Source organism: Antennarius striatus, chromosome 7, assembly GCF_040054535.1.
Source record: "Antennarius striatus isolate MH-2024 chromosome 7, ASM4005453v1, whole genome shotgun sequence".
Taxonomy (NCBI): domain Eukaryota; kingdom Metazoa; phylum Chordata; class Actinopteri; order Lophiiformes; family Antennariidae; genus Antennarius; species Antennarius striatus.
This window is the reverse complement of record NC_090782.1, coordinates 7,735,682-7,762,958: the sequence shown is the minus strand read 5'-3', so window position 1 is coordinate 7,762,958 and position 27,277 is coordinate 7,735,682. Positions and strand designations below refer to the sequence as shown.

Here is a 27,277-nt window from a genome sequence, read left to right as displayed (position 1 = left end):
TTGCTCTATGATTCGGATTTATCACAGACTAACAATTAGCACAAACAATCGTTGATATAATGGTAGCCTGCCTCTCATCCATGCAAAAATACTATCCACCCAAAGTTTTATTGTGCTAGTTATGATTACATTCAGACTTTACAACTTGGGTATCATCAAAGCCTAACACAACCTGACCCTTCTGTGGTTTTTAATTTTTTGGTTAGCTGGTGTCAGTTTACAGTTCAATATCCAAAGTTACACAGCACTGTGGAAAGTGGATGTGGTGCACTGAAAAGGAATGTAAAAAACAGTAGAAAATAAATATGCAGTAAAAGAAGTTAACCAGCTAAAAAGATTTTAATGTTTCAAATAACTTGCAATATGCAAAAAAGTTATTAGAATATAATTACAAATAAAGCAATATAAATTATGATAAATACACCGACAAAAGGAGTGATACTGAATTAAATCAGGAGAAGGCAGACTCTCAACAGCAGTTGCACAATATAAAACTAAATATTGTCTGGAAACTGGAGAGACGTGCAAATGATTTACAAAAACGAAGAAATTCTTAATTTGGAAATGTACATTTTAATGCACCATTTCGCTTTTTGGATTTATCGCACACCTGTGGAAACCCCGCACTGCAGGTGCATGGTCATGCTACGTTCAGATCACATCGGAATTACCAGTTCACACTGAAAATAAGATGTTCATTTACATCGAAGTTGCATCAAAAGTCATGTGGGGAAAAAAACGTGAGAATCCACTGTACGGCTTCCAAACAAATGAAATAAACGCGGCATCATAAAGTACTAAACCACCTCTAGATCCACCCATGTCCAGATAATCGATCAGACCATGATCAGACCCTGGAATCTAATTGATCACCCTTAAATAACATGTAACTAAGCTTTCAGTTGCTACGTGGATTTTTTTTTTTGTAATTGAGGAGGGCGTCCAGATGGCGGCAGAGTTGTGCAGATATGGAGAACTGAGGTCTGCTCGACAAAGGATGGTGTGGATATTAAAATATTGAACATACATTACAGTATATGATGCTTCTCTCTCTGTCTCTTCACACAAGTGGCAGCCCACTTGATTCATAATATATTTATTTACTATGCGCGATAAAATATTCCTCCAATTGAATTACATACAAAATCAAAAATGCCAATGCAGGGAATATGATGCATTGATTTTGTCGGGTTTGGATGACACTGCAGTCAGCTGACATTAAACCTTGCAGTCCTGCCTCTGCTGGTGGAGGAAACACGCTGTGGCGACTGTGGCTTTGGGTGGCTTTATGAATCAGGTGGGAGGGGCCCTTCTGGGGGAAAATACACGAGTGTCAACGAAGCGTCACGACAGACAACGACAGACTGGTGATAACTACACTGGTAAAAAAAAAACCTGCTTTTACTAGAAAACAAACAAACAAACAAACAAAAACAACAGCTTCCATAGCCTTTAGCTGTGGAGCCCCTGGAGCAGACTCCTCACCCCTCTGTCATTTTATTTTTATGTTTTTCAGCGTCACATCCCGCTGGCTGGAGGAATGTAGAGACGGAGTGCTTTAAAAATAGCATCCTCTCCTCTGACATCGTTGCTCCGGTGGCTCCGCAGCACTGTGGTGCGAGGAACAGGAATGCGAACATGGCTGCAGACCTGGGAGAGCTGCTCGTCCCGTACATGCCCACCATCAGGGTGCCCAGAACAGGAGATAGGGTTTTCAAGAGCGAGTGCGCCTTTTCCTTCGACTCGCCCGTAAGTGTCCACATCGCCTTAGACGCGCGTTAAGGCGCACCGAGACACCAGCGTGTTGTTCGCGGAGGGGGACGCGCGTTGGGAGAGGGTTGACAAGTCTGCTATGGAGCACACGTGAATCTGCCGTAATGGACGCGTCTCAATGGCTGCGGAACGTGGAATAAAATAAATAATTTAGTGTTGTTTACGTCTCGGGAGTCAGGGATGGAGGGGTTCCCCTTTGTACGTTTAGGCCGCGTTCCCTTTCTAACCAGTGAAACCTTTGAACACATGAGACAGCACACCATGTCGACGTGTAGAGGAGGCTGGTTGTGGTTTTTCTGGGTGGTTTTACCCTGTTTGCCACTCATAACCCACCTGAAATGGACCTGAAGTGTGTCAGGGTCACGACATTTATATTATAGTGTCTTATTTGTGTTTTTAACCTGAGTACTCTTATCGTGAATACTTGGTGTAGTTATGCAGGTTAAATTAATAATTATGTAAATTTACAACAATGAAGTGAAAAATCATGCTTTCTCTTATACTAAGATAAGATAATATAACCTGTATTTGTCCCACAGTGGGGACATTTGTGCGATAATATATTCATAGTGTAGTGTTTTTATTATGTGGTTGGTTGTTTTCAAAGCATGGTGTGTCTGATAGCATAATTTCTCTCTATAATCAAGATGTTTGTAATTTATTTCGCCATTCCTGCTTCTTCCACCCAATGGGATATCAAAAAATTTGAATTGTTTTACTAATGATTTCAGCTTACAAGCACAGATTTGATGCAGACTTTGGCCTTACCTGAACATGTAAAATATTTTTTTTACTTTTAGCACATTTTACTTAGAAAAAGACAGAACTACTGTCTCAACTGAAACTGTATTTAAAGGTGAGTCAGCTGTCTGGAGTTCATCATGTTGGCCCTAGGACTGGTTTATTTTTATCCTTGCAATGGTGAAGCTCATATGTCGCTCTGGGCCACTTAAAGGTTTATCACAGGGCTAATAAGACCAACACAACTTTTAGATTTAAGTTAGATTTGATTGATTTTCTTTCTAATAGTTCATAACACCGGATAATGAGGGTCCCTGGTCCCATATGGATCTCTTTAGAATATGACAAAAAGTTTGACTCTGTTGTGTTAGATTACGTCCATCCTGATGTGACGTATGTGACTCAGTAGTGCTTTTATTTAATGGGATTATCATGTTTTAATATTTGAGTGAAGCCTGCAGACACCCTGGGCCTCGAAAAAATGGGTATTACATGGTCCATGATGCAGCAATACTTTTGTTTTCATGGCAAACATGATCTTTAAAATTGTTTTTATGATTTTTTAAACTATTCCTTGGCTAAAATTACATTTAAAAATCAGCTTAGAGTATATACAGTCACAGCAGCAGGCCTTTTCACAATTTACGTGAGAATTGTCTTGCTGAATTAGAGCTGGAACTGATTTTTGACAAGATGCAAAACATGTCAGTAATTGTACTTCGTGAGTCATTGGAACAAATCTCTTACTCGTGTTTCCGTTTGAGTACATTATGTTGAGCTTTAATATTGTATTTTAAGTGTGTCAAGTAGTATGCAACAAAGTGTTGTCTTAATGAATGCAGTCATTTTCCATTACATAATTGTTTTTTAAAGGAGCTAATATTCTGCTTTTCTGCTGTGTAGCTTTAGAAACACTAGTGAAGGGATAAACAAACAGAGCACATTTACCTTTGATCCACTCTGAAATCAGAAAAGATTAAAAAAACAGACACATTCTCAGGCCTTGAATGTTGTAAGTTAACAAAGTATTTAATGTGCTTAATGTACATGTGTTGTTTACCTTCAGCACCTGATCATTGTTATGGTTTGCTTCCACCTGTAGGAGTCAGAAGGAGGACTGTATGTGTGCTTGAACACATTCCTGGGCTTCGGACGAGAACATGTGGAGAGACATTATCGCAAGACAGGACAAAGTGTTTACATGCACCTCAAACGGCATGTCAAAGAGGTACGGTTACACCTCCATGGGTTTTGATGCCATTCCGTTTTATAATATTAGATCATGTGATATCAAGGATAAAACAGAAGACAAGTAAAAGTTGGAGGTGCTTTAACACTTTATCTGCATAACAGGTATTATCACAAAGATTTAATGAATGGCTTTAACAAACTTAAACGTTGCTGTAAGCCGATTTAATACATGAATATTTTATCTGTATAAAGAAATAAGTTTTTCAACCCCTCCCCCACACAGCTATTGAACAGAGGAGGTTGACCTAAATAATAATAAAGTGCAGCAAAATTATAATGCAGAAAAATTGTCTTTGTAGCAGTAACATGTCACCCAATCTGCAAGAACTACTTGACCACACTTAAACTGGCAGATCTTCCCATTAACATATGTAGGGTTTCAGGTTAAGGGATGTAACAATATAAGCTACGTTAGATTTTTTTTAAAAATTCATAGTGTAAAGTGAATTGTAAATATCACAATGCCTTTATTTTAAACATTCATTTACTTTTTAACCACTGTTTCATTAGTACAGGATATGACATTTTTTCATGTTCAAAAAGACATTCCTTTCAGAGTACACAACACAAGCTATTCAAAATTTGTTAGACAGGACTCATTCTTGACAATGTCATCTATCATTTGAGAGACATGGAGTATCAGGATCCTGATTTTTATTGTGCTGGTGACCTTTTGAGTGGCGACATTAATAATAGAACACATCACATGTATATAGTGGAGGGTGCATGGATCAGTCAATCATTCATTGTCAAGTGTCACCACCATTTGCTTGATGCTACACATCTCTGTCTCCGCCATGTAGAATTAATCATGTTGATTGAGTGCTGTGGAATGTTGTTTTACTCCTTAATACTGGATGTTGGTAGGGGCTGGAAGACACTGCCATACAAGTCGATCCAGATTATCACTGTATGCACAACTGGAGACATATCTGGTCTGTATGTGTGAGTGTGCAGGTCATACTAGAGGTGTCTTACTCAGGAATTGTTTAGTTTCCTGCCATGAGGTGCAGGTGAAGAGATCAGGCTATGAATATCCTGGTCTGGTCCAGTTCAGCTTGTAGCGGTTTGGAAGGTTGGTTAGATGTACTTCTAAGTTCTGTGAGATCATATTGACGATGTCTCGTTGTGGTAAAATGAATGCACAGCACTGGTCGATGTCCTGCAGCCAAGATGCCAACTGCTCACAGTCAAAATTTTGTAACATGTGTAATTGAATAATGTGATAAAGTGAACAGTTTAACTCACCTTTCATTGTACCTCATCTGTACCATAACCATCTTGTTTAATCAGCAGCTTGACAGGCCACAAGGGGATTGATCTTGGTAAAGGAGTAGTGCTGAGTAATGCCGATTTCAATGACTTTGTGCTTTTAAATGTGAAACGAATTATGAAGTACGAGTCAAATAAGAGATAATCTACAGTATTTGGTTATCCATATCACAAACCCTGTCAGCATTCCACTTTCTCAGAATTTGTTATGTTAGTATTACGTCTTGTAAATGCAATGAAGCATGACTGTCTAAAAATCAGCCCATTAATAAATAAAAAATAAATGAATAAATAAATTGATGTTTGTGAAGCACACACAAAAATGAGGGGAAACAACAAAAGCTTTAGTTGCCGCCCTGCTGGCTCTAATTGCTCTCAGATGAGTTCTGCTTTGTAAAGAGCTGCTATTTCCATGCCTCGATCTGGACAGAAACAGCTGCTTACATTCTGCAGGCTTCTGTGTCTGCTGTTTTTTCCCCATGAGTCTACTTGATTGCAAGTGTGTCAGCATTCTCTTTCTGTCTGCTGCCCGTGTCCTCCCCCCACCGAGGGAACAGGAAGTAGGCAACTGAACTTGATAGTATTGATATTTAACCAGTTGGTTACTGAATATATTTATTTATTAGTCATTTAGAGATCGAGGATCTAACTGGAACTTCCTGTAACTCTGGAGTGAATGAAGTGTAGATAGAAAGAGAAAGATTACACACTATGCTGTCAAAGACCAGATCAGCATATGACTTATAACACACTGTAATTGATACCAGTCGAAGTCAGTGCAGTTTGAACTGTACAACTTAAGCAGTTTTATTTATTATTATTTAAATTTGAACATGACATGGAAAGGGGTTTTTCCACATGCTTTGTAACCTGACCTGACAAGTAAAAGACCAAGGATCTATTTCTACCAAAAGCTTTTTACAGGATTTAGCAAAGAACATCTGTCAGTGGACAGTATTCCACATCTTTTAAGTTGGATGAGGGTGTTTTTACCCAGTTAATTTTTTTTAATTTTTTTTAATGTTCTCCCACAGAAAGCCACAGGAGCCGCAGGCGGTGCCATCCCGAGAAGAAGGAATGGTAAAGTGTTTTTGGGTAAGTTATGTTTGACTGTCAGTTAGAGGAAGTGGCTGTACAAGATCTCTCATTTTTCACCAAAATGTAATTTAAGTTTAAAAGGAAATGTAGAAAGATAGTCACTGCAGGGGATTTTCATATACTGTATAGCATTAATAGATAAGCTTTGGTACATCAGTGTTTGTATGTTAGAGCTGGTGGAGTTGTCTTAATTTGTTCTGTTGTATTGGGCACCTGTGATGTCTGGGAACTGTTGTCTTATTCTGTTCGGCAGAATATAACATGTAACAGATATAAGACAACATGCGCTGAACTGATCTGAATTGCCTCCTTGATGATGGAAAAGCTACATATGCAATATAATCTTTGGACTTTACTCAAAAGTTTGCTTTTTTTGTTGGAAATATTGAAAGCTTTATTGGCCCTGAAACAACTCCAGTCAGAGGTTGGAAAATACTGTTTTATAAACAATGAATTTTATTTGATATTAGTATGGATTCCTAAAATAATTAAAATTTTAATTTACATCTGACTATCACTCCCAGATATTTGTATTGGGAAAAATCTAGTAAAAATGTGTTACGTGTCATGATTCAGAGGTTTAGGGTTAGTATTGTGATATATTGTGATAAAGTGAGTTGATCTGATGTGTCATTGTTGTTTGTATTTGTGTTGGTGATAAAACACAACTTCTATCTGAAGAGACCTTAAGTTGAAATGAAAGAGTAAATGGCTTTTGATAAATGAATCACAGCGTTCTAACTAATAAGTAATGAAATTGATGTAAGGTTGTGAATCGGTTATTTCACAAAAGAGCATATGTCCGTGTATGTAGCAAGTAGGTGTATAAAATGACTTGAAATGGAATAGTAACTTCAAAATATTTTGTGTTTCTAAGTGATGTGTAATAATGTAATATCTGTCATTTTTGAGCTCTGATATTTTCTTGACAGCTCTGGTATTTTCTTCACTGCTCTGGTATTTTGGTATTTTCTCTGGTATTTTCTTCACAAACATTTCACAGTTCCAAATTAAATTTTGGATTTTCTTACTGAGTAAATTCAAAATTTGTAGTCAGAAATACTTCTGTTTGCCAAGTAATGCTATCCTCAAACATGAAAGAAGTGAGTCTCAAAAATTATTTTGTATTTTTCCACAAAACCTTCACACAACGGCCTATTGAAGTGGTGCTTTTTGTTATTTTGGAATTTTAGTTTTATATTTCTTGTGTTTCTTTCATTATTTATTTGGTTTCTATGGTTGCAGTTTTTAATTGTTTTTCATGTTTCCATGGCTGCAAATGGGACTTGGGCCCCTTATGGTGGGAGCAGATCTGATACTATTCAAAAAATTTCAACAAAGGTTTCGATATACAGAAGCATTGACCTTTTTGCTGTTTCAGGTATTTTATTTTCTGTGATTACACATCAGATTTTGGTTCATTCTGTCAGTGTGATTTGTCTCAAAAGTGTGTACACACCTCTTGTGCTGGGCAGCTTCCTTCTGGGAATTTTGGAATAGTAAGCATTTTATCTAATTACTAATCTAGTGTAATTTTGAAAATTGAATTTTCAGATATGCAACTAAGAACAGGGACAGCAAAACCTCTCCCCTCTAACATATTTCTTCAATGAAATGTGCCAGTGGTGGGGGACTCAGACATCTTTGTGTTGTTGATTGTTGCACTGTGGTGACCCATCAGCTGCCCCTTCAGCTGGCCTTTACCCAAAGCGTCAAATATTTCCCATGATGAGAACTCTCCTGTGCTCCAAAATTAGCCCATTTATTTGTATGTGTGGTTGGTAACTGTTCTAAATCAAAGCCTGTCCTCCTTTCTCCCTCCCCTCTCCTCGATGTGGTGAGGGGGTGGCCAGCCATCAGCCTCTCAGCTGCCACCACCTGTCAACCCACGCTCAAGGCTGACACACTTCCATTGCAGCTATGACGCTGCTTGTAGAGGACCAGGTCTCTCTCCCTCCTTCTCACCATCTCACCCTCACAGCTGGCCTGGCAGGGGAGGAATTCCTTCCATTCAACCTCAGTTTTTATTGGCCAGGGTTTCACAGACTTTTGTCTTCAATCTGATGGCTTTACATGCGATTACTTCTCCAGTGAACATCTGACTCTGATCGACATATGTTTGCATCTATGAGATTGTATTATGTTGCTGTTGCCTCTTTTGTATCATTGATGCGACAGTGGGCATTTGAGTGTCTGCCGTCATCTCCATATCAGACCAGTGATCTAAGCCGAGCGCTAGCTGGCCACATTGGATGGTACCATGAAATCAATTGACACTACAACAATGTCAGGGATAACCTACTTGCCATGAGTTATTACATGACCTGTGGCTGAAGTGGAGGAGGGTTTTCCAGATTTCAAAGATCTCTTCTTGATATGATTTTGAATACATCTGAATGTGGATTTTAACTTTCCATTGACTAACTGAACCAAGCTTATAATTATGGCAACAAAAACAGCAAAAACAAGATGCATTTGACTTGAGGACTAAAGTTATTTTGCTGTCATCTTATATATGGTGTAATATTATTATATAAGGTACCAAATTGTACCTTATTTGACAAAGTAAGGTACCATTTGGTTGTGATGGCTATTATTTTATATTTTATAAAGTGAGTGAGTAGACAAGAAAACACGTAGATGAATACTGTACATTTAATTTTGATAGTGTGATGAATGACCTTAGCATGTAAAGCCTCCGCGCTGCTCAGTAAGTCTGTAAGTTGCTGGTGATAAGAGTGTGTGATAAATTCCCAATTATAGCTCCACATGGATTGTGCCTGAAGATGACTGTTGTATGAAGTCACCCTGTCACTCTAGTACAAAATGTTGATGATCATCTTCACCTTCAGAATTACATGTTACAGACTACATGAACTAATCTACAACATTTACTCGAACATAAATACATCACAAACAATAAGACCAAACCTTATCAGGTGAAGTCTGTCACTGTGTAACAGCGGCTGATTGGATGTTTATTTCCTGCCCTGTAGACTTAGAGCTCAACCGTGATTTTAATGGCGAGGATTATGAATACGAAGATGAGGCCAAGCTCGTCATTTTTCCAGACCACTTCGAGATACCCTTACCAAATATCGAAGAGTTGCCCGCTTTGGTCAGTGAGTTTCTGTCGCATGGCTTTTTATTAAATGTGTTTCCATGCTTGTATGTGGGGGTGAGCACCCAGTGAGGCACCAGTCACTCTATTAGCTCAATCTAAATCCCTTGATTTGATTGGGTTTCACACTTGTGAGCTGTGCCCTCATCTTTGGTAGTTAGCTGACCAAAGAGTTGCTAAAGATTCAGTGGCTGTTGGGTGGGGGTTTTTTTGCCTTGAAAATTTTCTGGGAAACCAATCGGATGCACATACTTAAGATACCCACCGTAATTTCTGTGTGTCATTCACTTGTGAGGCGTTTAGTGGTAACATTGTACTCCTGTTTATCCTAATTTGCAGAGAGCATGGGCTTCAACATTGATCTGGGCATCTTTTTGGCATGTTGTGCATATTATTTATAAAAAAAGTATTTTATGCATGTGTCTTTGAAGGTTGTAGTGCACACATTGCATTGTTATTGGTGATTATCCTTTTTGTTTGAAAATTCTTTGCATGGTATTTCCAGTCTCCCTCACCCTTTCTTGGCTGGATCATTTATGTTGCACATTTCACACTGCATAGGTCTTGCATACTGATGACTTTTTATGGTTTTTTAGGACCTTTCATTTAAGCTTCATGGATACATTACAAATGTTGTTGTTTTTACATTCGTCTGATGTTCAGGTGACCATCGCCTGTGATGCCGTACTCAATGCACCTTCAGCTTACAAGAAGCAGGAGCCTGAATCCTGGGAGGAAGAGATCCAGGTATCCAAACATGCCAGGAGCCTCAGACAGCTCGAAAATGGGGTCCGGATTCCACCCAGGTAGGAAACGGACACTGATCTAACTATTTGTACTGTGGGCCTTTTATTCCTGGAAGGCAAGAAGTCACTCAGGACTAGATTCTTTCTTAGCAAGTTAACCTTTTGAAACATCTTGAAAGTTTTTCTTTCACCATTGTTTGTTAATGTCAGTAGAGGTAGCTTTTTTCTAAAGGGTTAAAGTAGGAAGAAATAGATTAAGTAACTGTTTTTTTCAAAGAAAGTTATGTAAACAACTGTTGGGGAGTAGAACAACTATAGCACTGTGTATACGTGTAAACCTCATTGTTAGGGCATTGCACTCTGTCAGGAGTGACCAAGAATTCTTCAAAATATTGAATGTTGGTTCAGACTCTCGGTTAAAGAAGTTCGTAATTTTCCAACACATTGATCTCTTATTTCACTTATGACCAGTGAGATTTGGTGACTAGTGGGTGAAATAAACCGGTGTTGGATGGTATTAGTTCTGATCTAAATTTTTTTTTAATACACTGTTATAACCCCCATAGGGTAAATAAGAACGCATGCTCTACTGTCAGCTCACCTCCGGGTGTTTTTAAAAAATATTTGGGCGGGAGCAGGAATCGAACCGCCAATCTCAGAACATTGGATGACCCGCTCTACGGTCTGCTTTACCACTGAGCCACCCCAAAGGTGTTCATGTTAGATGTTCATGTTAACTTTGCAATCCGACATCCAGCCTCTGGGTTCGGATCAGATGTTGCGCTTGTTCCCATACCTTGTTACCTCCTTTGTGCCACTGGACAGCAGAGTTGGAAAGCCTTTGAGATGGATCTTTGAATTGACCCAGCTGTTAGGAGTGGGCTTGTTGCAAGCATGAGGTGGCAGGTGGCGATGGATCAATGAACACACGGTATTACTGATATTGATACAGGAGAAGAAAAGTTTTCCTTAAGTTAGAAGAGTTCAGTCTGCTGTCATAAACTGAAGGGTGTTTTGCTTGATTGTGTTCTTCTTGCTGTTCAGGGGAGAGTACCTTTGGGATGATGGATAAGTGTTCCAGTTTATATAATAATAAACTGTTTGTCTTGTGCAGGAGAAACAGAGAGAGGATTCCTGTGGTCTTTTCTGAAATCATTAAAATCTTAACAAAAATACTACTTCAGTCATTCATCTCCCCTGTGTTTTTAGACATCTACAGATGAATCTCTGTTTCTTTGTTGTCAAGTGGCTGGAAGTGTCAGAAGTGTGAGATGAGAGAAAACCTGTGGCTGAACCTGACGGACGGAGCGGTTCTTTGTGGGAAATGGTTCTTCGATGGAAGCGGAGGAAACGGCCATGCTTTAGAGCACTACAGAGCGACAAATTACCCCCTGGCTGCCAAACTGGACACCATCACCCCAGATGGAGCAGGTTTGAAACATAGTACATCATTCTCTAGATCTGAGTTACGTGTTTAAGTGATCAGGGCTCCTCTTAACTTGTTTTCATTTGCTATCCATATTCATCATAAGCACATCAAACAATTTAAAGAAGCTGCTGGTAATGAAATCCTTGTTCTCCGTTCCCTCCAACAATTCTCAGACAGCACTGTTCAAAGAAAATCATAGAAAAAAAAAAGAGAGTTAAGACAAAAAAACTGTAAAGTTCAAAGTAGGCATGACAGAATTCATTCATTCATTCATTTTCACAACCGCTTCCTCCACTGTTGCTGGTCGCGGGGAGCTGGAGCCTATCCCAGCTGGCTTAGGGCGTGAGGCGGGGGAAACTCCGGGTGCGATGCCAGTGCACAGTGGAGCCACAAAGGGATGCAGACAAACACACACACTCATACATACAGGAACTTTGGGACCGGCTAGTCAACCTGAAGCGCATATTTTTTGAGGTGGGAGGAATCCGGAGAACCCGTGCAAATATGGGGAGAACATGGAATGATAGAATGCGATGCAATAAAAGAAACTTGTGTACCGTAGCTCACATTGTGTAATAGTGTGTTTTAATTAAGTTTTAATCAACTGTATAGACATTGATCTACCAGATTTGATGCAACACTGCAAAGCAATCTTGTTTCTGTAATGCAGTGTAAGTTTTCATTTTAAAGTGACAATTTGAAATGATTGGAATGTAGATTGTGTCCATTGATGTTTGTAAAAATGACACAACTGACCTTATGATGGTTCAGTATGGTCGTTGATTTACTGACAAGAACTTTACCGGTAGAACATTGTAGTAAGAACATTAATCCCCTCATGTTCTGGGTTCAGACGTCTACTCGTTTGAGGAGGAGGAAGCTGTGTTGGACCCCCACATATCTGAGCACTTGTCACACTTTGGAATAGACATGTTACAGATGCAGAAAAGAGTAAGTTGTCTCAGCTGAACAAAACAATCAAAAAGTAAAGTGAAAGACTTCTACAATAGAAGTTTTGCACTACGTTCCCTCTTCTTCAGACAGAGAATGGTCACCACACAGACAACAACTCCCGACCTCGGGTGAGTGAATGGGAGGTGATCCAGGAGTCTGGCATGAAGCTGAAGGCGGTGTTTGGTTCTGGATACACAGGCATAAAAAATCTGGGCAACAGCTGCTACCTCAGCACAGTGATGCAGGTCCTCTTCAGCATCCCAGACTTCCAAAGGATGTAAGTACATTGATATGGAGCCTCACTAGACATAATTTTACACCATAATCACTTAGAGCAGTGCTTCGCAATTATTTTCTGTTGCGCCCCCGTAGCAAGAAGAAAACAATTTGCGCCCCCCCACTCTCTGTTGTGACTATAATTAATATCATTTTTCTGTAAAATTGTTATTAGTACACCTCTTCATAACCTTGTATCCTCATAAAAGAAAACAAAAAAGAAATATAGTTCAGTTTATAACAAAAAATAATATTATTTTTTATGTATAACAGAAAAGATTTTAAGTGCATCACTTCGCCTGAAATTAAAAAAACCCCTTGTTTAAAGTGTAAGCGGTTTTGACTAATTTATTTTTTCCATAGATAATTCGGTGTTCTTGGGAATTATAAAGAACCAAATACAAGAGCATAGGCGTCAGCCTGCTGAAACTTGAATGGGATGAAATTCCACTTTGAAAACTTCACAAGTGTCTTCTCTTCCTGAATGCTCATGGGTAGTTGCTGACATTCAGGGTCATGTTTTGTCTACATCAGCACAAATAGTCTTTCAGTCGGGGGAGGATTTGTTTACTTTTAAAGATGTAACAGGCATCAAATTCAGAATGAGCTTATATTTTGTAAATAATTTTGTAAATATAAAAGTGTGTATATATATAATATATATATATATATATGTGTGTGTGTATATATATATGTATATATAATATATATATATATATACTGTATACACACACACACACACACACACACACACACACACATATATATATATATATATATATATATATATATATATATGTGTGTGTGTGTGTCTGTGTGTGTGCTTTATTTAGTTACATTAGGGTAAAAACAGATTTTAAACCATTCTGTTTTACTGATCTTCACATAATGTTCTACTTTCTTAAGGTTTGTAATACTACTTTAGTTCAAGGTTAATTTTTCATGTTTTTGTTTGTGTTTATAATTTAAGCGTGTGTAATTTGTTCTTATTTATTGTCTAGCTCTGGATTATGCGAGGAAATAAATACAGAGTAACGTTACAAATTATAGTAGTTAGTGAATCTGTAGTACTGAAATGACTAATACGGCTGCCAGCAGATGTGAAGCATCTTCTCAGTATCACCTTTCCACAGGTCATGTGACTGTATCTGACTTATAAATGACTTTTTGATATTTAGGTATGTGGGTAATCTTCAGAGGATATTTGACTATTCACCCCTTGATCCCAGCCAGGACTTTGCTACACAAATGTAAGTTGTCTGCTATTGCTAGATTAAAATACTCAAGATGTAAAATGTCAAGGTTTTTTTTGTTATGAAATGCCAAAAAATCTCAAATATGGTTAACAGACTTTTTGTTTTAGTTAAGCTAATAAATCATTCGTATTTTTGGGTAAGGTTTCCTCATATTAATCTAATTTAATTTAATACACTGTTATAATCCCCGAAGGGAAATTAAGAACGCACGCTCTAGTTTTTGTTAGTCAATCAAATCACATGCATGCATATTAGTGTGTACAGGCCCCTGTAATACACACACCACACACAGGGGGGCCTGTAGGCATGCAAGGGAGGTAGAGTGGCAGGCAGCTCCTTTTTCGTGCGCCTCAAATGAGCAATTTGTAAAGCTCACCTCCGGGTATTTTTTTAATTTTTATTTTTGGGCGGGAGCGGGAATCAAAACGCCGATTTTGAATCATGGGACGACCCGCTCTACCGCCCGCTTTACCACTGAGCCACTGCCGCCCCTATGATCTGGTAAATACTCCAAAAATAATTCCGGTTTAGTTTTTCACGTTAGCCGGTGTGTTGTAAGAGGCGGTCAGATGTTGTACACGTGATGAAAGGTAGAAAGAGTCAGGCGATGACTATCGGTTTCATAAGTGAAAGTGTGTCACATAGCCAGAAAAACATGTTTGCATCCTTCACTATATGACCCCTCTCTTAAGATCCACAGTAGATGGTACCAGATGGTAACCGTAACCCTAAATAAGCTGCCAAACTAGTTAACATTAATGTATTTTAATTCATGCAGGCAATTCTTTATTGATGTAAAAACAGTATTTTGCCTGCACTTGCAATAGGAAGCTGCTGTATTATAACAATATAATATAGTAGTGTGTTTCCCCAATGAAAACATTAAGTGTTTTAATTGATATTACATCTTTACTGTTATTAGTTCAAATCAATCTTTTTTGTGCAATATTCAGCAAATTCATAGCTGATGATATTTAGTTTATTCATTTTTACAGCTTTGACCTGATTTTTTTTGTGAGCCTACTCCAATTGAAGTCAATCCAAATCTATCATTGCTTTGTTTATCTTGTTTTTATCTACAGCATATATATTTTTTGCTGTACTGTATATAGTTTTAATTAATCTTGTCGTTTGAAAACACTGATATTCATGAAACGTATCACTCTGAAACGGCCTGTTGTGCTGCCCCCTGCAGGTCATGTCTAGATTGTCACTTTTCTATAATCCTAAAACAGAACAAAGATCAATTTGATGAGTTAAGGAGAAAATAGGATTGGAGATGTAAAGTGTAGGAGTATCAGTGCAACCATGGATTAAATGACTAACACCGAGAATGGGGAAAAACTATAAATATCTAGAAAAGGATATGAAATATTCCTGAAAGGGCAGACAAATCTCATCTGTGGCATGCAGTTTTTAAAAGAATTAGTTTCACAAGTTAAGACAGGCATTACTTGAAGATGGGTCATATCAAGGATCCCAATAAGCCATTAAAGCTAAAAGACTGGTGGTGTGCTATAATGTTTATGGCTTTGGTTTTGTCCGACAGGGCTAAACTGGGACATGGACTGCTCTCAGGCCAGTACGCCAAACCACCCATGAAATCTGAGCTCATTGAACAGGTGATGAAAGAAGAATACAAGGTATTAAACTGGGTATGTTGACCTCCCCAACTGGGTCCATAACCAACAGAAGCATGTTGATGCAATTGTAGCAAAATAAGGTCATTTCTAAGCAGTCTATAGGTTTCTGCCTATCATTTTGATATTAAACATGAAGCCCTTTCATAATGTGACATTTGTGACATTTTCCCATTATTTTTAGATATTCTTTATTTCTAATTTTGTTTTAGTCTGAAAATAGCTGCAGACCCAAATTTAAGACTGATTGTTTCCTAGGTCATCTTTGAGTTGCTTTGACTTCCACCCTGCACCTTATAATTCTGACCAATATGGGCTGTGCTTGATTATTTTGCGTTTCCTGAGATCTTCGTAATTCGCAAACCAAATAGTGATTAATTTTGCTATTTCTTTTTTGTGTTTCGCTTTACTAGTCAAAATGCACATTATATGAAATCACCCAGTAGACAGCTGCCAGGAACTAAGAGGGGAAAATCATTAGTGCATAATGGGCCTCTGCTGTAGGTCTGTAAGCTGCAGACTTCTTTTAAGCCTCATCAGCCACAGTAACGGATATGGCAGGGCTGTGATCCTGCACTTCCTACACATGTGATGCTGCAGTCAGGTTTTGATGCATGTTGACAGGTGGGAAGGATATTTGGGCCTTGACTTGCTGTGACCAGTTTGTACTGAGGAAATATTATCCACTACAGTTATACATTCCCTTTAAAATGGACGGTTAAGTTTATTAACCTACAAATAATTGTATGGGCTCATTTTTGTTTGCCGGGCTTTATCTGCAGTCAATCAATATGACATATAATCTCTTTAGTTATTTTATTTCTATTAATGCTGCACAAAGTTTCAAAGAGTTGAAGCCAGTGGCACTTTCTCAGCAGAATTCTATGAAACCCCCTGAAGGTACGAATATGATGTCTCATCACTGGGATTATTAGGAACAATAAACCAGTTCTTCAGACTGGATTTACTGGTAATTCTCCAATACATACAATAGCACTGGCACTTCATTGGAGTGACGTAGCCACTAGTCTGCTATGTAGTCTTACACTTCTCTCTATGACAGGTCATAGTCAGTGTGTGTGACATTTAAATGTTGTCATTTCAGCACCAGCAAAAGGGAATCTCCCCACGCATGCTAAAGGCTCTGGTCAGCAGGGGACATCCAGAGTTTTCCTCCAACAGACAACAGGACGCCCACGAGTTTTTCCTGCATATGATTAACCAAGTGGACGTGAGTGATGATAAAGATGTTAAAGAATAAACACCAGTGCACGCCACATTCTAGTTAGAATGTACAGTAGGTGATTCAAAATTATTCTTATTCTCTTTGTTAATTTTATATACACATTCACTGTAGTTCATTTTAATGATGTGAAAAATGTTATGTATAATAATGCGTCCTATTTTTGAATTTTTCCATGAAGGTATCCTTTTTTAACATCAAGATAGATGTTCAAGATGTTCTACTGATTTAAAATTCAGTAGAACATACCGCTGCTGTATGTCTCAATTTTTATAGAAACTCTTCAAGCTGCTTGAAGATGGTTTATTTGAGCATTTATTTTATTCGTCCCCCATTCTCTACTGGCCTCTACACCTGTCTGCAAACGCGTTTCTAGTATAGCTAGCCAGACATTAATTAGGTGACTAACGCTGTCACCAGCAGCAACATTTTCCCCTTTCTGCATCAGCCTGCATGCTTAGTCGGAGTAAAATTATAACTTATTCCTGTGGCTTCTTAGAATAACCAGGCTGAGATTCAGAAGGACTGCGGTGCATGTTGGCGTTCCAGTTGCCATGCCATCTTTCATCAATGTCTTCAAATAAACAGTGTAAATGTCAGTGACCCCTACTGTTCATAGACGACAATGATTAATGTGTCTGTGGTTAGGAAAGGGTGTAACGCTGTTAGGTATTAGGGGTACAGTTTATTGAGGTGGTTCCTAAATTAAACATGAATTGTACCTGACTGTACTAAGAGATCTGAGTCAAACAGCAAACAGCAGTTGCCTCTGTCGTACCAGAGGAGGGCAATAGACCATAATAATAGACAGAGATACATGTCATGTAGCACTTGAGCTCACTATCAGCATGACCAGAAGCGATAGTGCAAATAAATTTGTTAAAGAGTTGAGTCAAAGTGAATGCTTATTAATTAATATCACAGCCTAATAAATATGATTACAGTAATGGTGTATTAGTACAGGGTACCATGCGAAATAAATAATATGCATGAAATGTCTGGCATCATGATTTTATTTTACTCATTAATGTGTAGACTAATAAAAAAATAAAAGAAAATGAATACTGTAATCAAAAAGCAAGAGTTTCTCAGTGTCCCTTCACTTCACTCAGTGTTGGACCAAATCACTGTACTATACTGTCCAATACTGAAATAAGAGCCTAATCTCACGGCATGCTTTTGTCAGTGATTCAAACTTTCCTCACCTCATCCTTTTTATATTTTATGTTTACAGAGGAACAGCGCAGGTTCTGAGAATCCAAGTGACGTCTTCCGGTTCCTGGTGGAGGAGCGAACTCAGTGCTGCCAGACACGGCGGGTTCGTTACACCCAGCGGGTTGACTACTGCATCCAGTTGCCCGCCCCCATGGAGGCAGCCACCAATCGAGGTGGAGGAGCTACCCCCCCCCCCCCCACACACACACAGATGTTCTCTTTCCACTGTTCTCAGCATGAGGTCACGTCTGATTCTGCTGGTGCTCAGGTGCTTCAAGCTGCTGGGAGCATCAGCAGGTGGTCCTCTGAAAGGGCACAAAAGGTCCTAACTGTGTAGTTAAGAGTGAAAAAGTGTTCAGAATGGGTACTGCAGTTACATCCTGTTTAAAGCATAAGCAGAAAATATGCCGTGTCCTAAAGTATGGAGCCCTTCCTGAAAGTGATACGAGGTCTGAGCTATTTAAAGGACAGCTTTATGCAGCGATTCATTGTCTTATTTTCTTATTTCTCATTTTTCATGTGCAAGTTCTTCCAGTAACTACATTGTGTACCTGGGCTTTTTGCATGGTTAATTTTTTTTTGTCTCTCTATTGTTTGTGAATTTCAGATACATCAAGTTACTAGTGTCCTCAATATTTTATTGTAGAACACTTAAAGCTACATCCGTTGTATGAAAAGTGTTCTATAAGTAGAGTTTACTGTTATTGCGGGACCCAACATTATAATGGCATGTTTGTACCAATTTCAGTCAACAACATTAACAATTTTAAAGATATTTTTTTTAAATTATCTGAGTGTGATTTACCCAGCTCATAGTCTCTGTTTTTTTCCTTTCAGAGGAGCTGCTGGCATATGAAGTGAAGCGGAAGGATGCTGAGGAGAACATGCGGGCTCCACCTGAGCCGGTGCGAGCACATATCCCGTTCACTGCATGTCTGCAGGCTTTTACAGAGCCGGAGAACGTCCCCGACTTCTGGAGTTCAGCGCTGCAGGCAAAGTCAGCTGGAATCAAGTAAGCAAAGATCCACCTCATCCTGGGTCTGGAATGACTATCCTGCAGCTAAAGACAAAAGAATGTGTATAATTTATATATATATCTATACATTCTTTTTGAATTCTCATTTTTAAAAAATTTCCTCCACAGAACCTCCCGTTTTGCCTCCTTTCCAGAGTATCTGGTGTTGCAGATCAAGAAATTCACTTTTGGGGTTGACTGGGTGCCAAAGAAACTCGGTAAACATCTGGAACCATTAACTGCTGTCAATGTTGATTGGTACTTGTAGTGCTCTGAAGACCCAGCAGAGGGCACTATAAATCTTCAGTTCACCGCGCAAGTTATAGCGGGAAAATGCTATTAAAATGCTATTTTTTATCCGACTAATGCAGTTTCTTGTGCAAAAATCATAAACAGCCCAAAACACTCAAAGACGACTCGAATGGTTTTCATCAGTTTAAACTATTTAATATTTAAAGTCTTGTGATATGGCTGTGCAATGGATAAACCGCATCAACCTGTATTTATAAAATCACTATCAGTACTGTATTATATTTTGAAGTTTATGTGAGGCCCACCTGCAGATTTCCGTTTTGTTCGTTATCACTGTCAGAACTAGCAGAGGATGGGCTATGTATATTGTTTGGAATTCATTCCTGTCGATTTTTAAAATCTGTGTGTCAAAACCAGTGTATTTCCTTTGGTAACCACATAAACTGCAAAATATCATGTGTGCCAATGCAGTTAAGTTTTGTTTGGCTCTTCCTGTACAGACTTGGCCATAGACGTTCCAGACTTTCTGGATTTGAATCGAATGCGGGCCACGGGGCTGCAGGCAGGGGAAGAAGAGCTGCCTGACCTCATGCCTCCCATCGTGCTCCCTGAAGACACCAGAGGTACGGGACAATTTCATTATGTGTCGTAAGCTGTAAATGGGATCTGCTTTTATATGTGTGTGCATGAATTAATCTGAACCTTGATAAACATTTACAAACACAACATTTTGTTCCTAATTTATTTTTACTACACAAATTAAGCTAACCTTCATACTAACCTTTGTCTCTGCCTCAGATTTATTCTGCTGTTTTCTGATGAGACATTTTCTCACTGAGAACTGTCCCCTGGTCACAAACACTCATGACTCACCTGTAATAGCCTACAGGAGCTTTTGCATGCTTCCTTAAATGCAAGTACCAGCAGTGTTCTTAACAACTGTGGGCATGTTTGGCTCTTCGTGCTCATGTTCACAGTCAGCTAATTAATGTTGAAGGTCATCGTTTTCTGCAGGGCACTGCTGTTGCCCAGATACCCATACATATTTCATTCACTTTAATGATATGAATACGTTATATGGAATATTGGAATAACTTCTCTCAGCAAATGAGACAGTATTTATCCGACTTCTCTGTTAATACAGTGCTAAATGCTTCAATGCTTTGAGTACTTACTTAGATGTGTGTTGTTCCAAAGCTGCCACCTGACATTGTTTTCAGGAGAGTGGTGTATTTTTGTGACACAGACAAATGATCCATGAAATTGTCTCTAATATGATGTTGTGCTCGAAGGCACCCAAGTTTTCTCTTTAGGCCATATTGAGTAGTGTCTGTCAGTAAAGACATGCTTACTCAATTACAGTACCGAAAGGTTGTTGTGTTTACAGTGTCTTTAAATACTTCGTACCATTACTTTATGAAATGCCCTTAATAATTTATTTCAAATTTATATGATGGGCATTGTCAGTTAATAATGAACTAGTGGCCCATTATTCCCTGGCTGGCATCAGCAGTGATTAATCATCGGTCACCCTTCTGTCTCCAGAAGGCTTCACTGCCTCTCATTCATTACACTGCACTGCACAAATATGTTTTCTTGTGCTGCTGGAACCACATTATACGTACAGTTATCCATCCACTCAATGACTCCAAGCATGCAGCCAAAACAGTATCATGTTTTTTATATTCCTTGTAGACAATACTCTGCAGCACAAAAAACCAAAAAAGCCACTGAAAACTGCTCAAACATGCATAGAATATTTTTGGACTTTGGTTTCAACATTCAGTCATTTCTAAACTGAAAAAAGACACTGAAGCTATTAAAAATGAGAGAGAGTAGGTGAATGAGAAAGTGGGCCTAAACAAGCTACAAATGAATTTATGTGGTATTTATGTTTTTAATAATGTATAATGGTTACCAAGGCGGGGTATTTGCAACAAAAACACAAAAATGTCATTTCTAATTAAGATTTGGAACAAGAAAGCTGTGGACATGCGATTAAATTTCATTTTGTTCAGTACTATCTTTCCAACATCTTGTAATTTATTAGTGAGCCTCCTGATGAGTGTTGTGTGACGCCACCAAGATTTCATCGTCCAACTTAATTGAAAAGACAAATCAGACCCGTTTGACAGGAACAAGCTTCTTGTTGTGATCGCATTGCTTGAGAACAGCAGAGGCTGATGGGTTTCCCTGGGGGGGAGGACAAGTCCGCTCCAAGTGGATGTTTTTACATCCTTAGTGTTATTGATACAGTTATTGATCAGCAGCAGCCCCTGTCCTCACAATTAAAGGACAACAGTAAATGTCCATCAGTCCACAACACTGACATGGAAAATGAAGTCCTAAAGTCAGGAGGTTCTATTTTTATTTATGTATTGAAAAATGAGCAAACAGGAGTTATTGTCATATCAAACTTTTTGTTTGAAAAAGTGTCACATTTTCAGTTTTAAGACAGTCATTATTTCTCATTTCTATGTGATGTCTAATATTTCAAAAGAAAATGCAAAATTTGTAATATAAATATTTTATTTCATCATTGCAGTCATGAACAAAATGTATTGGTGGTGTGGAGGATAATTTGAAGTTAATAGTTGGCCTCTTCAGTCGCTGGTGTCACCAACACAGAGCCTCCTCTTTCTTTGACTGAAAAAAAAACCAAAGGAAAAAAAAAACCTTTACAAATAAAAGTAGTACACAACAGCAGTGATGGATAATGTGTTGTCACCTGAAATAAGTTTTTTATTTTTCTTTACAGACAACTCAATGAGCTCCATAGATTGTGAGTATTTCATTCCCTTTCTCAGTTACTACTATGTTAATGAATGTGCAACACTTCTGTAAGTTTTTGCTGTAGGAACTGTATTTTGAGGACAAGGCAGTAGTGATGAATCATGTACTGTATGTGAGAAGGTGCTGCAGCTGCTCTTTGATTCCAAACTTTACTTTTCCATGTGGTTTTAGTTTCACCCAGACCCGTTTCTCTCTGAGATAAATCATCCTCCAATAAAACTCCTCCCGAGGGTCCATTCTCCTCTGCTCTCTTTTTTAATAAGGCCCAAAGAGAGAGCCACACCATCGCTTGTTTGGTTGTTTAAACTAGGAGGCTGCTAGTACTGCTGAATCAGTAGCTGCTCTGTTTTAGTTATTGATGTTGGTTTGTTGTGTCCCCAGCTCCGGAAATAGACGAGGTGGCAGTAATGCAGCTGGCAGAGATGGGCTTTCCACTGGAGGCCTGCAGGAAGGCGGTCTACTACACCGGCAACATGGGCCCCGAAATGGCCTTCAACTGGATAATAGCACACATGGAGGAACCGGGTAAGGGAGGATTCTATGGAGAAGAAGGATGGAGGTTGATGGAACGTCTGAAATAATGCAGAAATTCATGCTAGATCGAAAATGTTGTAGTCAGACTAGTGATGAACAAAAATCTTAAGAAACAGGGCGTGAGAAGTTGATGTAACCCAGGGAAACTAAAATTACAGGTTTATTAGTTCAAAATGTGAACCAAGCTTCAAGATCCGATCAGGAAACGTGTTGACTGGGTTCAAGACAAGGAGGAAGAGAAAAGCAAAAGAGATGCTGCGTTAGACCTCACACCATCACACGACGTTTTTCATCAAGTCAGCTCACATAATCCTTGTATTGTGCTTTTTAAAGCTGGATAAGGCTATGTCTGCACAAATCTGCCAAATACATTTCTGTAGCGAGTGTACAAAGGCAAGGCAAGTTTATTTGTATGGGACCTTTAAAACACAAAGGTAATTCAAAGTGAGAGACACATCACATCTCCAGCTCCTCCACAGAGAGAAATCTGAGTCCAGTGTCTGACTTTGGTTCCCTTTGCGTGCTGCAGGTGTTTATCTCGGCGTGTCTGTGCATGACATTGTCACCAGACTTTTTTTCCGAGCCAGCTTTGACTCTTGTAGAGTCGACCAGCAGCGCGGACGTTCCCCCGTGGCGTTCTCTCGTGTCATCTTTATTTCCCTGGTCGGCTGTAAAGAGCCTTTACAGTGGGGGGAATTAGAGCAGCCTTCTGTCCCAGCCGCATTCAGTCTGTAAAAATTCACCCCATGTTTGTTTGCTTTCATTGCTTTCACATTATTATCATTTCACCTATTGTTTTTCACAAAAAACATTTTATTTTGTCTGTCTCTCTGTCTCTTTGTCTCTGTCTGTCTGTCTGTCTGTCTGTCTGTCTGTCTTGTCTGTCTCAGCAAACAGACAGTTTTATAGTTTTGTAAAAGAAAACTATTGTATTTCCAAACTGCTGTCCAGGCAAAGCAAGTAAAGAGTAATTATTCTTGAACAAGTTGAACAGTTTCACTGTTATTTAACTCACAGAGCAAACATGTGCTGTCCAGACAGCTTTCCTCACGTTGCATAAAAACAGCTGCTGTGGGCTGTAATCTAAGGAGGACACGGCACAAACGTGCTGCGGTGGGATTTAATGGCGAATAAACTGTCAAACGCTCGACCTGGAAGCGGTAGTACAGCACTGAAAGGAGGAGTTCTTTGGTTCAGGGTCACTTGAAATTAAATATGCTCAATGTGCACAAACCATAGCATTTCACTTTGAAACTAGTGAGTTGTGGATGCTTCCTGAATTGATATGAAGTAATGAAATATTCCTCCAGTATGCTTGCAGCATTAGGTCAGGGTTTCTTTTCTGAAGATGTTCTGTTTTAATGAAACACTCTTTAGATTGAAATTTAATAAATTAATATAACAAAAAACTGAAGAAGAAAATTTAATCAAGACCAATCTGATGACGACACCCCTAACTCTGACCCCCCTCCCTAGACAACTGCTGACACATTCAAAATTTGTTAGTGACATATCCATCATTAATTCCTCCTCTTCTCTCTCAGACTTTGCAGAACCTCTCACCCTGCCCTCCATGTTGGATCCTGGTCCATCCACCAGCGAAAGCCCCGTGGGGGCCACCCCGCTCGACAACTCTCCCCCTGAGGAGAGTATCGCCATCCTCACTTCGATGGGCTTCCCCCGCACTCACAGCATCCACGCTCTTAAAGCCACGGTCAGCCTTCTGCCCACTCTGTTCATTCTCAGTGATCAATTACTTTACTCCATTAGCTTGATCAAGGCTTTACTCCTTGGTATTAATTTATTATCACCTTATAGGTGATAGTTAAGATGAATCTCTATCCCCTGTATTTCAGATAAAGAGATGTCTGTGTACTTTATTTTTACATGATATTCGACAACTTAAACATTCTGCTGCTCACAAACAGATGCGTTGCTTTAGTGGTTATTGTAACAAAGGTTTTCTGGTGTGATGATCAACGTAACTGGACTAACAAAGGAAGGAACGTTGCTGCCAGTTCATGACACAGCAGGAGGTTAGCAAGAAAGGAGTTTGTGACTGAAAATAGGGCAAGGAAAGGGTAGATGAGGAAAACCAAGCTCTGTTTGTAATGAATGGGCTGGGTTGGCCTAGTTTGCCTTCCAAATTGCAGATTTAATAGGCCCTACATGTCAGAGTGATTAAAGATGTGTCCTACAAGGTGTTTACTAACAGTACACACTGCTGCTAAGGCAGCCTGTCAGGTTCAGGTGAAGGATCTGCTGTGGTGTTGAACCTGTTTCCTCATCGCACCTGCATCATATGTACAGTACAACAGTATGAGTTTTTTTTAGGTGGTTTTGTGGAAATGTGGCTGCAGCACATGTATTTTGCACCCTTGTATTGAAATGGGTCCCGAGTCTCAAATTCAATACAGTATTTCAAACAGCCCTCCTTCAGCAGAAATATCTCAGCTGACTGTTATAAAGACTGAAAACTGACACCAAACACTCTTGTTTACGATGCCTGTTGCCAACAGATTGAAATGAGGAAAAACAAATGCGTTCTTTACTGGACAAAGTGGGGGTCTTACGATAAAATATTGGTTTAGAATGTTTTAGTCACACTCACCGACCTGCAGGAGGACGAAAAAGCATCCCTTTTCACTTACAGAAACCGAGATGCATTCTCTAGGAATCACACCTTTATTTCCAATGGAAAAAAAAAAAACCATCCTCAGGAGACATCTGGCACAGATGGACTCCTGTCTGCTTCACAAGAAATGATTACTCATTTTTAGAATTTTCAACATTGCTTATGTCTTTTTGAGGAGCTAACCAAATATACAGCACGGGGGGATGATAGAGCTGACCTATTTCCTCACAATATTTTTCCAGAGCAGATACTCAGTACGATCATAAGCACGGATCATCAGTTCACTTTTGCACTTCGAACCTATTTATTAGGGGTCAAATATGAAAACTTTCCACATATTGAAGGCATCTGGTTTGGGACATCATCCAACTGAAGTTAAAACATGTTTTCAGAACAACAACCTAGAGCGAGCACTCGACTGGATCTTCACCCACCCGGAGGAGGAAGAGAGAGACGCCGTTTCAGACATGGCTGACACGGAGCCCAACAACAACGCTTTCTGCAACACAAACTCACACAGTGACTCCACGCTATCCCCAGACAGAGACACCGCGGGCCCACGGATCAAAGACGGACCTGGACGTGAGTCTCTCATTTAACAGATTGTATCTGTCGGTTCTGCCTCTGTTTCTTTCCGTACTGATACTAATTAAATAATCAGACGTTGATTTTTATTAGTATTTTATTGATAATAAGTAGAATTACATCGTTAAACACAACGTCACAACACAAAGCTACAGTATATTTCCTATAAAATAACACAGAGTCAGGTAAAAAGTGTCCAAAGACATTTTTAATTCCACCTGCCTATTGTGAACTCTAGGTGACCCTTGGCTCCAGCTGATGTCCGATGCTGTTTCATGATGCACTCTGGTGCTGCTGGGCACTGACCTGTTCTGCCAGACCAATTTAATGCTCAGTGGCATCAAAAACATGGTTCAGAGCTTAATGCTTCTCCCAAATAATGTGTATAAGATTATTCTATAATAGTACAGTATTTTCAGCACTATAAGGCCCACCTAAAAGCCTTAAATTTTCTCAAAAACCGACAGCGCGCCTTATAGTCCAGTGCGCCTTATTTGTGAAAAAAAGTTTTGAAATAGGACATTCATTGAAGGTGCACCTTATAATCAGATGCACCCTAAATTCCAGTGTGCCTTTTATATGAAAAAGGTTTAAAATAGGCCATTCATTGAAGGTGAGCCTTGTAGTCCAGTGCGCCTTATAGTGCAGAAAATATTGTACATCTGCGTACTGTAGATGCAATGGATGGTGTCTAAAAAATAACCAGGCAATCCCATTAGCAAAGCAGACATAATTTTCATTTATCATTTTTAATTTAAAAGCATGTCCTGTGCCATTCCAATAACACAACCCCTTACATGTCATCATTATAACCTGTGTGCTCCCACGTTTATCTAAAAGCTTTCAGCTGCTTTAAGAATCTGTTTCCCTTAATGCTCAAAATGTCCTGCAGAATTGTGCATCCCATTAGTTTGACTTTTATTACTCATGAAACTCTGCTTTATTGTTTGATCTGGATGTGACTTGAGGTGTGTTGTTTTCAGGTTATGAGCTCTTTGCTTTCATCAGCCACATGGGCGCGTCCACGATGTCTGGGCATTATGTTTGTCACATCAAAAAGGAGGGGAGGTGAGTCACGTACAGAATCACAACCTCATTGTCACTATGTTGTTAATGTGTATTAGTGTATTAGTTCGATCATCTCAGGAAATAGATTTCAGAAAAGAATACATTTTTTCACCAGAAGTTAAAAATAAAATGTTGAAAAACATCTATTTTGTAGATCGAATGGAAAAAAACAAACCGACCCCTTTCCTGCGTTTGACGGCAGAGATTAGAAATAAATGTGAAAGGTTCTTTCTTTCCACAGGTGGGTAATCTACAATGACCACAAGGTGTGTTTGTCAGAAAGGCCTCCTAAAGACTTGGGCTACGTCTACTTTTACCATCGACTGTCTAGCAGTTAAAGTTACCCCCACCACCTTTTAAAGAACCACTATCGTTCACCC

The 27,277-nt window shown here is 39.1% G+C and overlaps 1 protein-coding gene across 2 annotated transcripts; it reads left to right on the top strand.

The window, feature by feature from the left end:
- The first annotated feature begins 1,353 nt into the window (after positions 1-1,353).
- On the top strand, positions 1,354-27,277 carry usp13 (ubiquitin specific peptidase 13). 2 transcript variants are annotated; one of them, XM_068319176.1, is made up of 22 exons: positions 1,354-1,382; positions 1,517-1,749; positions 3,617-3,742; positions 6,072-6,132; positions 9,132-9,253; positions 9,920-10,062; positions 11,249-11,433; positions 12,285-12,382; positions 12,472-12,662; positions 13,840-13,911; positions 15,467-15,560; positions 16,663-16,788; positions 18,035-18,188; positions 18,853-19,027; positions 19,160-19,248; positions 19,783-19,905; positions 22,041-22,064; positions 22,457-22,600; positions 24,154-24,323; positions 25,637-25,826; positions 26,813-26,897; positions 27,139-27,277. In XM_068319176.1, the coding sequence occupies exons 2-22, from the start codon at positions 1,639-1,641 to the stop codon at positions 27,233-27,235; spliced, it is 2,580 nt and encodes an 859-aa protein (XP_068175277.1). In that variant the 5' UTR covers positions 1,354-1,382; positions 1,517-1,638; the 3' UTR covers positions 27,236-27,277. The 2 variants fall into 2 exon arrangements, with proteins under 2 accessions (XP_068175277.1, XP_068175276.1); XM_068319175.1 differs by having other exon boundaries at positions 15,467-15,572.

Bases quoted from the DNA above. Each gene is read 5' to 3' on its own strand.
- usp13 (XM_068319175.1), top strand. From the start codon at position 1,639: ATGGCTGCAGACCTGGGAGAGCTGCTCGTCCCGTACATGCCCACCATC. The intron at 6,133-9,131 runs GTAAGTTATGTT...CCTGCCCTGTAG, and splicing joins GAATGGTAAAGTGTTTTTGG to ACTTAGAGCTCAACCGTGAT. The intron at 13,912-15,466 runs GTAAGTTGTCTG...TTTGTCCGACAG, and splicing joins CAGGACTTTGCTACACAAAT to GGCTAAACTGGGACATGGAC.